General features: G+C 36.1%; 1 protein-coding gene across 1 annotated transcript in view; it reads right to left on the bottom strand.

Moving 5' to 3' along the window:
* The window catches only part of LOC108515878 (putative uncharacterized protein encoded by LINC00467 homolog), a 68,285-nt gene that overhangs the window by 43,510 nt on the left and 12,559 nt on the right, over nucleotides 1–12,216 (bottom strand). The window contains exons 2-4 of the mRNA XM_017853061.1: nucleotides 9,481–9,562; nucleotides 9,198–9,347; nucleotides 4,305–4,372 (exon numbers count right to left, since the gene is read on the bottom strand). Coding sequence (XP_017708550.1) covers nucleotides 4,305–4,372; nucleotides 9,198–9,347; nucleotides 9,481–9,538 — 276 coding nt within the window. The 5' untranslated portion in view covers nucleotides 9,539–9,562. The remainder of the gene's footprint in view (nucleotides 1–4,304; nucleotides 4,373–9,197; nucleotides 9,348–9,480; nucleotides 9,563–12,216) is intronic.

Genomic DNA, 12,216 nt, shown 5'->3' with positions numbered 1-12,216 from the left:
TGTTAGACCTAAAACCATAAAAACCCTAGAAGAAAACCTAGGCAATACCATTCAGGACATAGGCATGGGCAAGGACCTCATGACTAAAACACCAAAAGCAATGGCAACAAAGCCAAAATTGACAAATGGGATCTAATTAAACTAAAGAGCTTCTGCACAGGAAAAGAAACTATCATCAGAGTGAACAGGCAACCTAAAGAAGGGGAGAAAAGTTTTACAATTTACCCATCTGACAAAGGGCTAATATCCAGAATCTACAAAGAATTTAAACAAATTTACCAGAAAAAAATCAAACAACCCCATCAAAAAGTGGGTGAAGGATATGAACAGACACTTTTCAAAAGAAGGCATTTATGCAGCCAACAGACACATGAAAAAATGCTCATCATCATTGGCTGTCAGAGAAATGCAAATCAAAACCACAATGAGATACCATCTCACACCAGTTAGAATGGCAACCATTAAAAAGTCAGGAAACAACAGGTGCTGGAGAGGATGTGGAGAAAGAGGAACACTTTTACACTGTTGGTGGGACTGTAAACTAGTTTTACCATCATGGAAGACAGTGTGACGATTCCTCAAGGATCTAGAACTAGAAATACCATTTGACCCAGTCATCCCATTACTGGGGATATACCCAAAGGGTTATAAATCATGCTGCTATAAAGACATATGTTCACTGTGGCACTATTCACAACAGCAAAGACTTGGAACCAACCCAAATGTCCATCAATGACAGACTGGATTAAGAAAATGTGGCACATATAAACCATGGAATACTATGCAGCCATAAGAAAGGATGAGTTCGCGTCCTTTGTGGAGACATGAATGAAGCTGGAAACCATCACTGTCAGCAAACTATCGCAAAGACAGAAAACCAAACACCACATGTTCTCACTCATAGGTCGGAATTGAACAATGAGAACATTTGAACACTTGGACACAGGGTGGGGAATATCATACACCGGGGACTGTCGTGGGGTGGTGGGACACGGGAGGGACAGCATTAGGAGATATACCTAATGTAAATGACAAGTTAATGGGTGCAGCACACCAACATGGTACATGTATACATATGTAACAAACCTGCACATTGTGCACATGTACCCTAGAACTTAAAGTACATATTAAAAAAAAAACAGTGAAAGATCTTTACAATGAAAATAAAAAAACACTGATGTATGAAATTGAAAAGACCACAAAAAAGGAAGGATAGTGCATGTTCATGGATTGGAAGAATCAATATTGTTAAAATATCCATACTCTTTAAAGCAGTCTACAGATTCAATGCAATCGCTATAAAAATACCAGTGACATTCTTCATGGAAATGGGGAAAAAAATCCTAAAATTTATACAGAACCAGAAAAGACCCAGAATAGCCAAAGCTATTCCGAGCAAAAAGAACAAAACTGGAGGAATCACATTACCTGACTTCAAATTATACTACAAAGCTACAGTAACCCAAACAGCATGGTACTAGCATAAAAACACACACACAGACCAATGCAACAGAAGAGAACCCAGAAACAAACCCATATGTCTACAGTGAACTCATTTTCAACAAAGGTAACAAAAGCATATATTGAGGAAAAGACATTGTCTTCTATAAATGGTGCTGGGAAAACTGGATATCCAGATGTAGAAGAATGAAACTAGACCTCCATCTCTTGCCAGATACAAAAATCAAATCAAAATGGACTAAAGACTTAAATTTATGACCTCAAATTATAAAACTATTACAAGAAAACATTAGGAGAAACTCTCCAGGACATTGGACTGGTCAACGATTTCTTGAGTAATACCCTATAAGCACAGGCAACTGAAACACGAATGTACAAATGGGATCATATGAAGTTAAAAAGCTTCTGCACAGCAAAGGAAACAATCAGCAAAGTGAAAAGACAACCCACAGAATAGGAGAAAATTCCTTCAAACTATCCTTCTGACAAGGATTAATAATCCTTGAATATAAAAGGAGCTCAAACAACTCTATAGGAAAAAATCTAATAATCCTATTTTAAAATGGGCAAAAGGTCTGAATAGACATTTCCTGAAAGAAGACATACAAATGGCAAACAGGCATATGAAAAGGTGCTCAACATCACTGATTATCAAAGAAATGCAAATCAAAACTATAATGAGATATCATCCAACCCTAGGTAAAATCGGTTTTATCCAAAAGACAGGCAATAACAAATGCTGAGAAGGATGTTGACAAAGGGGAACCCTCATACACTGTTGGCAGGAATGTAAATTAGTATAACCACTACGAAGAACAGTTTGGAAGTTCCTCAAAAGCTAAGAAGAGAGCTATCATAAGATCCAACAATCTCATTCCTAGGTATAGACCCAAAAGAAAAGAAATCAGTATGTCAAAGAGATATCTGCACTCTGGTGTTTACTTCAGCATTATTCATAATAGCCAAGATCTGGAAGCAATCTAAACGTCCATCAACAGATGAATGTGGTACAAATACACAATGGAGCACTATTCAGCCAAAAAAAAGAATGAGATCCTGTCACTTGCAACAAGGGATGGAAATGGAGGTCATTATTTTAAGTGACAAAAGTCAGGCACAGAAAGACAAAATTCACGTTGTCACCTATTTGTGGGAGCTAAAAATGAAAACAACTAAACTCATGGTGATAGCAGAATGATCGTTACCAAAAGCTTAGAAGGGTAGTTGGAGGTGGGGAAGGGAGGATGATTAATGAGTATAAAAATATAGCTAGAATGTATAAGATTTCATATTTTATAGCACAACAGGGTGACTACAGTCAACAATAATTTATTGTACATTTTAAAATAACTAAAAGAGTCTGGGCACGGTGGCTCATGCCTATAATCCCAGCACTTTGGGAGGCTAAGGTGGGCAGATCACACGAGGTCAGGACTTCGAGACCAGCCTGGCCAACACAGTGAAACCCTGTCTTTACTGAAAATACAAACATTAGCCAGGTGTGGTGGCGCATGCGTGTAGTCCCAGCTACTTGGGAGGTTGTGGCAGAACTGCTTGAATCCAGGAGGCAGAGGTTGCAGTGAGCTGAGATTGCGTCATTGCACTCCAGCCTGGGCAACAGGACAAGACTCTGTCTCAAAAAATAAAAATAAATAAAAATAAAAAATAAAATAAAATACTAAAAAAGTGTAAGGTGAATTGTTTGTAACACAAAGAAAGAATAAAAGCTTGAGGTGATGGATATCCCAATTACCCTGATAGGATTATTATGCATTGCATGCCTGTATCAAAATATCTCATGTATCCCATAAATATACTCACCTATTACTCACAAAATATTTTTTTAAATACAAGGAAAAAAATTAGAAACATTGTAAATGTCCATCCACAGGACAATAGATAAATTGTGCTTTATTCACCCAATAGAGTTTTATATGGCAGAGAAAATTAATGAACTACAGCTACACAAAAATATGAATAAACCATAAAAACAAAATATTGTGTGAAAAGTAGCCAGAGAAAACTGCAGAAAATGTATTATTCTTATAAAACCCCAAACCAAATAAGCTAAACAAAATAATATTTCAAGATACATCCATTTGTAACAAAATTATTTTCAAAAGGCATGAGAAGGAGCAACACAAAATTTAGGATATTACTTTTAATGGGAAAGCAAGTGAACAGAAGAAGGAAGAAAAATACTGGGAGATAATCATATTGGTAATGTTCTAGTTAAATAGGTTCATGATGCTCTTTTTATTATTACACGTCTAAGTTTTATATATGTTACAAATAGTTCATAAACTTATATTAACTAAATTAAATTTAGAGAAGCAAATTGACAGTCCATTTTTGTCAACATAAAATTACATATGTATTATATAGTACATAAAACTATACACATTTATTTACATCAATTTTATTTATTTCCATGTGCACAGAGGAAAAATCTAAGGTTGTACAGCAAATATTTAAGAGGGATAACCATAGGGAAATTAAATAAAGAGAAAGGAGTATAGCTATTTTACCTTTCATTTAATTTAGGTCCATATTACTTGCATTTATTTCAAAGCACATAGGCTATTTTATAACTATATTAACACCAAAATTAAAAAGAATCTAAAGAATTGTAATTATAAGGTTTTACCTGTCTGCATAGTTTTCTGAGAAGTATTTGAAAAGCAGCAAAGGACACTATAAGCTCAGCACCACCATGTTAACTACCATGTTAACCAATCCTTGACTTATAGCTCTTCAAATTCCTTATAGATTGTTTCTTAATTAATAAGTACAATATCCTCTAATAGCCAAATCTTACTCTTATATTACTCACAATTACTAACCTTTCTTTTTTCCCTCCATTTATTTGTTTTCTCTCTTCTCTTCTTCTTAATTTTTCCCTGGGTAGCATCTAAAAGTTTAAAAGATTTGGAAGTTTCAGTTCTAACATTAAAATTATTTTATTGATTAAAGAATTTGAAGAATTAAAATAATTAAGATTGATATTTTAATCAACTTTATTATGTTTGTTGGAAGAATCTTACAAGATACAAATAGCAGATAAAATTGTTTAATTTGCCAGGCATGGTGGTGCACATCTGTAATTCCAGCATTTTGAGAGGCTGAGGCAGGCAGATCACTTGAGCTCAGGAGTTTGAGACCAGCCTGGGCAACATGGCAAAACCTTGTCCCTACCAAAAATACAAAAATTAGCCAGACATGTGGAGTGCACCTGAAGTCCCAGCTACTCAACAGGCTGAGGTGGGAGGATCGCTTGAGCCCAGCAGGTCAAGGCTGCAGTGAGCCAAGATCATGCCACTGCACTCCAGCTTGGTGACAGAGTGAGGCACTGTCTCGAAAAAAAAGAATAAAAAAGAAAAAAGTTTAATTATAATTGTATCCCAGTGTAAATACACGGCATTTAGGAACCCATTCAAAAGACAATGCTCTCCTAGGTCCACTAGAATGCAACCTCCAGTTAATCTAGGGAATATAAGGTGTTATTAGCAGAAACTATGTGAATGCAACTATTAAGCAGTCTACTGGAAAATATAAATGAATTATTTTAATTAGAACATGGAAAAGGAGGACGGGAGTGGTGGCTCATGTCGTCTGTAATTTCAGTACTTTGGGAGGCTGAGGCAAGTGGATCACCTGAGGTCAGGAGTTTGATACCAGCCTGGGGAACATGGTGAAACCTCATTTTACTAAAATACAAAATTAGCCATGCATGGTGGTGGGCACTTGTAATCTCAGCTACTCAAGAGGGTGAGGCAGGAGAATCACTTGAACCTGGGAGGCGGAGGTTGCAGTAAGCTAAGACTGTGCCACTGCACTCCAGCCTGGGCAACAGAGCGAGACTCTGTCTCAAAATTAAAAAATAAAAAAAGAAAAAGAAAAGAAAAAGGACGTAGAAAAGGAGAATGTTAGTTTGCCACCATATTAACTACTCCATTCTACAAAAGACAACCATTTTCCTGACTAGAAGCAAAGGTTACCGATGTGATTTTTGTATTATCCAGCTTGGGGTTGTCAGTTCCTTGAATCTTTAGTTGATGCCTTTCATCTGTTTGGGGAAACTTTTAGGCATTTGCTTTTCTTTCCTTCTTCAATTCCAATTACAATGTTAGATCTCATTACTGTGTCTCACATGTCTCTAACATTTTCTTCTGTATCTTTCTTTTTTTTCCCTCCTGATGTGACTTCCAGTTTACTAATTCTTTGTGTGTGTGTCTAATCTACTGAAAAATCTATCTAAACTGCTAATTTTAGATAATGAATTTTTATTCCAGAATTTATACCTGATTCTTTCTTACAGTTGATAAATCTCTATTTTCTTAAATACATTAATCACAACTATTTAAACTTCATTGCCAGCTAACTCAACATCTGTATTACCTGTAGGGCTGTTACTATTTTTTTCTCTTGTTTTTCAGTCATATAGGCATATCTAGAAATTTTTTATTAAAAGTTATGTATGCTGTATTTAAAAATTCTAGAGATTCTAGATGATGTTATCCATCTCTCAAGATTATTTATCCTCCACCAGGCAAACAGAATGATGGATGATGATCTAAACCCAACTAGGGATGCAGAGATGAAATTACAATTCCAGTAAGGCTCAGTTTACCTCTGATTCATTCCTAACCCTCCTGGGTTTTCTACAGAAGGTCTGTGTTACCGGAAGCAGAAGTCAATAAAAGAAATTTATTTAATAGTGTAAACCCACAACTACAGACTGAATAGGAATTAGCTGCTCATCTTTTTCCTGGAAGTTATAGGTTCTCCAGTAAAATAAGGGGAAAATAAAAGAGGAAGAAACAATATGATCCAGAAAATGGGTGACCAAACCCAAAAGAGAGGTAAAGGATATATCCAGAATGAAGACAAAAGAACTTAATATCACAGTTGCTTAACAGGTCTTAAGAACAGTAAGTCCAAATGGAGTATGTTAAATGGATCTAGGAGAGAATCCCGAAATGAAATTAACTGAATATCTGATGTGTCTGAACCTTTTCAAAGGTAATTTATACTATTACAACACATCACAAACACAGAAAACTAAACAAATTTTATTGACTGGGCGCGGTGGCTCATGCCTGTAATCCCAGCACTTTGGGAAGCCGAGGCACACAGATCATGAAGTCAGGAGATCGAGACCATCCTGGCTAACATGGCAAGACCCTGTCTCTACTAAAAATAGAAAAAATTAGCCAGGCGTGGTGGCACACGCCTGTAATTCCACTTCTCCTGAGGCAGGAGAATTGCTTGAACCTGGGAGGCGGAGGTTGCAGTGAGCCAAGATTGCACCAGTGCACATCAGCCTGGGCAACAGAGCGAGACTCCATCTCAAAAAAATAAAATAAAATAAAATAATAATAATAATTATTAACTGTAAGGAATAAAAAAGTTGTGCTAGAAAGAAACCATTATATGGTTCAGCTGTGAACAGCATAGCATCTACATAGCCATAACAATTAAACTATTAAATTATCAAAGTTACAATAAAGAAATCCTATTTAGGAGGATGGGAGGAAGAAAGTAAATGTAGGGGGAAATAGTGGTTTAAAACAAAAGTAGCTAAATTCTAATCATCCATAGAGCCTAAAACTGAAAAATGTAGAAATGATTACATAAACAAGTTATGGAACCATATCTATCAGAGATAGATATCAAAACAGACTGCTAAAAGAGTTTGAAATGCCTGCTTCTGGAAATTGGGATTGGGAAGAATCATTTTGAAATTACCAATTAATGGGAGGGTAGAATAACGACATTTTGAGATATGCCAAGACTCAGAAAATTTACTTCCCAGACAACATTTTGTAAAAAGCTATTTGACAGTGTACTCCAACAGTCAAGGCAGAACACTAAGAGAGAGGAAGACATGAATCTAAGAAAACAATGGATCCAACCCAGAAGACCAGTGAGCGGAGATCCTAGGATAACAGAGAAATAGCAGGCCTTGAGGGTAGAAAATGGTCTAGATTACACTAGGCGGGCAAGAACATCTCCAGAGAAAAGAAATGAACTCTGAGGAATAGTATAATTAAAAGGATGGAAAATCTTTTCATTATGGCAGTTATATGATCTTTTCGTCAACAATAAAAAACAAGAAGGAGAACTAGAAACTCTAAGAAAAACAAAAACTATGGCCGGGCGCGGTGGCTCAAGCCTGTAATCCCAGCACTTTCGGAGGCCGAGACGGGGGGGATCACGAGGTCAGGAGATCGAGGCCATCCTGGCTAACACGGTGAAACCCCATCTCTACTAAAAAATACAAAAAACTAGCCGCGGGAGGTGGCAGGCTCCGGTAGTCCCAGCTATTCGGGAGGCTGAGGCAGGAGAATGGCGTGAACCCAGGAGGCGGAGCTTGCAGTGAGCCGACAGCCAGGAGGCTGAGGCAGGAGAATGGCGTGAACCCGGGAGGCGGAGCTTGCATTGAGCGGAGATCGGGCCACTGCCCTCCAGCCTGAGCGACAGAGCGAGACGCCATCTCAAAAAAAAAAAAAAAAAAAAAAAAAAAAAAAAAGAAAGAAAGAAAGAAAAAAAAAATGTAAGAAAGTCATGGTTCAAATACAAAGCAAAAACTAAGATACAGCACGGTTTTAAGCAACTGATAGAATATAAATGATGTACTTGATGCTGTGACTAGAAAAACACTCTGAGAGTCCTAGCAATCATAATATTAGATCCATGAAATGGAAATGTAATTCTTGCATGTAACTTGGCACTGCAGTAACACTATTTATATAATGATAGTGATTTAAATGCTAATTATTGGTCTTAAAGATTTAAAGTGAATCTATGGACAAAAAAAGACAATTTTGTTGTAGATATTAACTACTGAAAACTAAAAGAAGACAATGGGGAGAAAAAAATGGAGGAAAGGATAGAGATACCAATATATTTAACTTATGTAAGAGAGAATAAAATAATTAACTACAGTTGATGGAACAAGAAGCAGAGTTACAAGTAGGTTACTTATTAATACCAAATTAGCCAATAGAAAAACTAATTAAAACACAACTTACAAACATTGAGAGAGAGTAAAGGTAGGTGAGACAAAGGAGTAATTTAAAGTGAGCCAGTCAACTGATCTTGTTGTCTAGGATTGAGTGTGGAGAACATTTGTTATATTTTGGTTGCCTAGTATCTGATTCCGCTTCCTATGTTCAGTGAATATTCGTCCACATGCCTTTCATCATCAATGCTAAAAAAGCCAATCTTGCCTTTCCAGCTCCCTTTGCAGCTGGGACATATTACTTGAATTAGGACTCCAAATGTTAATAGTGGTTACCACATGCAATTCCTTTAGCCTATAATAAATATTCCCTAATTCTACTTCCTTGCCTTTGCCTGAAAATGCCTATTCATCTCCACCACTCAAGTTTAGATAATCATTTCCTCTCCAAAGCCTTTCCTTGCCCCCGTGACATATGCATGTGAAGTAATAGCACTCACCTGCACTGTAATGAACTATTTGCTTGTTTTATTGTCTACTATATTTTCTTTTTTTTTTTCTTTTTAACTCCTCTTACTATCATTCCCAATATTGCTTAATAAAAGTTCCTTGTCTGAAGGGACCATGGCATGTTTACCATTACATCTGGCACATACTGAGTGTGCTCAATAAATATTAGTTGAATGAACAAAAATTATAACAGATGTTTAGTACTTTTTTTCTAAATCACCTAACTTATAAATATGAAACTTTAACAGGATGATAAACATACCTTCAGTACTCGAATCCGTCTGGCTTCCTGAAGATGATGATGAAGAAGAAGGAAACACACGATCATCTGAAGAAAAAGATGTCACTGATCTATGTTGGGATCGGTGCTCGTTTTGGTTTTGCTTTCTTTTTTTCTTTCGTTTGTGTTTACCTTAGAGAGATATAAAATGGAACACAATTATTTTCCCAAATATTAGCAACATATGAGAGAGAAACATATGCATTAATTTATAAAATGTACCTTAACTTACCCAAAAGGCCTTCAAGCAAGCATAAACTCCTACCTTCATATTTGCCAGCCTTGGCATCTTCAGGATTTCTGTGAGTGGACTTCTTATCCATGTCTATTAAACCTCCCTGCCATGTCTATAAAACAAAATATTGACACGTTCTTAGAGAATTTAAAATGCAAAATGATATTTCTGGGGACAAAGAAAATGAAAATCATAACAACCTCAGCACTAACATTTTGGGCTGGATTATTCCTGCTTGTGAAGGGCTTTCCTTTGGATTTTAGGCTGTCGAGCCACAATTTCTGGCCTCTACCCACTAGATGCCAATAGCACCTTTATGTGTGATGACCCAAAATGGCTCCAGACATTAACAGCTGTCCCTTGGGGGGCAACCACCGTTGAGAACCACAATTCTATTGAGAACAAATGGACTATAGTAGTAGTAATAGAGACAGAAAAGAGAGGCTGAATTCAAGAATCAGAATGATCAGGAATTGCTGGTGGCCTGGCTGTGAAGGAAAGAAAGAAATAAAGGATAACTTCTAGAATTTTGGTGTGATCAATTCGGTAGAAAACAAACTGAGATATGCCAACACTAAAGAAGGAATACGTTTGGAATAATATTCCACTAAAATACAGAATAGAAAATCGGAAGTTTTTTTTCTTTTTGAGACAGAGTCTCACTCTGTCAACCAGGCTGGAGTGCAGTGGCGCAATCTCGGCTCACTGCAACCTCTGCCTCCTGGGTTCAAGTGATTCTCGTGCCTCAACCTCCTGAGTAGCTGGGATTACAAGCACCCACCACCACGCCTGGCTCATTTTTTTTTTTTGTATTTTTAGTAGAGACAGGATTTCACCATGTTGGCCATGCTAGTCTTGAACTCCTGACCTCAAACAATCTGTCCACCTTGGCCTCCCAAAGTGCTGGGATTACAGGCGTGAGCCATCGCACCCGGCCCAGAAGTTTCAAGGCATACCTAAATAACAATTTAGTAGATGCCTATAGACTAAGTACATATGTTATTTACTTCATGTTGACAAAGATTATTTGAATAGAGAAAAAGCACTCACAGTACTAAGTCTGAGAATCTTCAGCACAGTATTTGAAGCCACAAGGCTGAATGATACCACAAAAGGAAACAGCACAAATGGAGTACTAAATACTCATCTTTCATAACTGAAAGTCAAAGGATAATGTCTAAGGTGGATAATGTCTAAATTAGGAAACATTACTACAAATATATTACTTTAAAATATATAAGTAGATCTAGGGAAAGAACTAAAAGAATTGAAGGAAGCTGCCTATGGCAAGTTAGATGGAGTACGGTAGTACTTTTTGGTTTTTAAAATGATGAGTAAATGTTATTTTGACAAAAATGTAAAAGTAAATAAATCTCCTTTAAAGCACACAACGAGTAAGTGGGAATTCTCATCCAAGATGCCAGACTTCCTTCCTAGTCATATTAAAATGATGGTTAAGCAATAAACAAAGAAAGTAAAAGGTGAGGGGTATAAAAGTGTAGAAAACTGCAGGAGTTCAAAAGAAAAAAAATCTCAGGATAAAGCTGTTCAAAGTACTCAAGAGCAATAGTTCCAAATAAGAACAAAATATCAATGGGTTCTAACAAAGTTGTCAAGAATTAATACTAGCAACATTTCCCTAAAAACCATGAACTTCAAGAGAAATATAACCTAAGCACATTCCTGAGACTTGCAATGAATAATATGTATAAAGTCACAATAAAATGTTGAGGTTTTTTTTTTCATTTTATTTTTTTTTTACCTTATTTATTTATTTAGACAGGGTGTTGCTTTGCTGCCCAAGCTGAAATGCAGTGGTGCAATCATAACTTATGACAGCCCTAAACTCCAGGGCTCAAGCGATCTTCCTTCCTAAGTCTCCCAAAGTGTTGGGATTACAGGTGTGAGCCACTGAGTCCAACTATTTTCATTGGTTTTTAACATTTGAATACAATTTACAGAGGAAAACACTGAAGTGTTCATAACAGTTATAGAACAGAAGTTAATTTATCCAATTATAATACTATAAATGTAAAGGCAGAGCTGTCAGGACATGAAAGGTGGAGAAGGAAAAGAAAAGGTAGTAGGAAGGGAGTGCCAATATCATCCTATGAAATCAAGAGTGATAAAACTTGTGATAGTGATAGAACAAGAAATATGTTTAAATATATTGATAGAACAAGAAATATGTTTAAATATATTGCTTAATTGCTTAAGTTTATAAGAGTAAACAAAAGAGAAAATAAAAATACTTTATGAAATCTGTAGAGAAAGCAGCCAGCAGGAGCAGAGGCTGTCATAATTGAGTCCTCATCTATCACAGCAGAAACTCAGAGGACAATAAATAAATTTGAGAAAAAACAGTATGGGCATACTATTTAGAAATGTAGAAATAATCACCAAAATTTTAAACATAAAAATGTTTAAACATAATTTTAAACATAAAAATGTTTAAACATAATTTTAAACATAAAAAATGTTTAAAGTGTTTGTCTCTGGGGATGTGGATCCAGAAGGAGGAGAAAGCAGGTGGGATGGAGACTGTTGCTTTTTATTATCAACTCTTACATACAATTTGATCTTTTAATCATGTGTACGTATTACGTTGCTAAATGTTTTTAAAGGTTTTTTAAAAAGAGTGAATTGGGAAGTGAGGAAATAAGGACAATAAACTATATTTTAACATGAAAGCAGAAAAACAGCATACCAGTTGGAGGAATTACTGAGGTCAGGGGTGAGTTTTTTTTTTTTTTTTTTTTTTTTTTT

This window comes from Rhinopithecus bieti, unplaced genomic scaffold (genome assembly GCF_001698545.2).
Source record: "Rhinopithecus bieti isolate Rb0 unplaced genomic scaffold, ASM169854v2 scaffold_35166, whole genome shotgun sequence".
In the NCBI taxonomy this organism is placed as follows: domain Eukaryota; kingdom Metazoa; phylum Chordata; class Mammalia; order Primates; family Cercopithecidae; genus Rhinopithecus; species Rhinopithecus bieti.
Note: the sequence above shows the minus strand (reverse complement) of the source record. Positions and strands in the feature narration are given on the sequence as shown.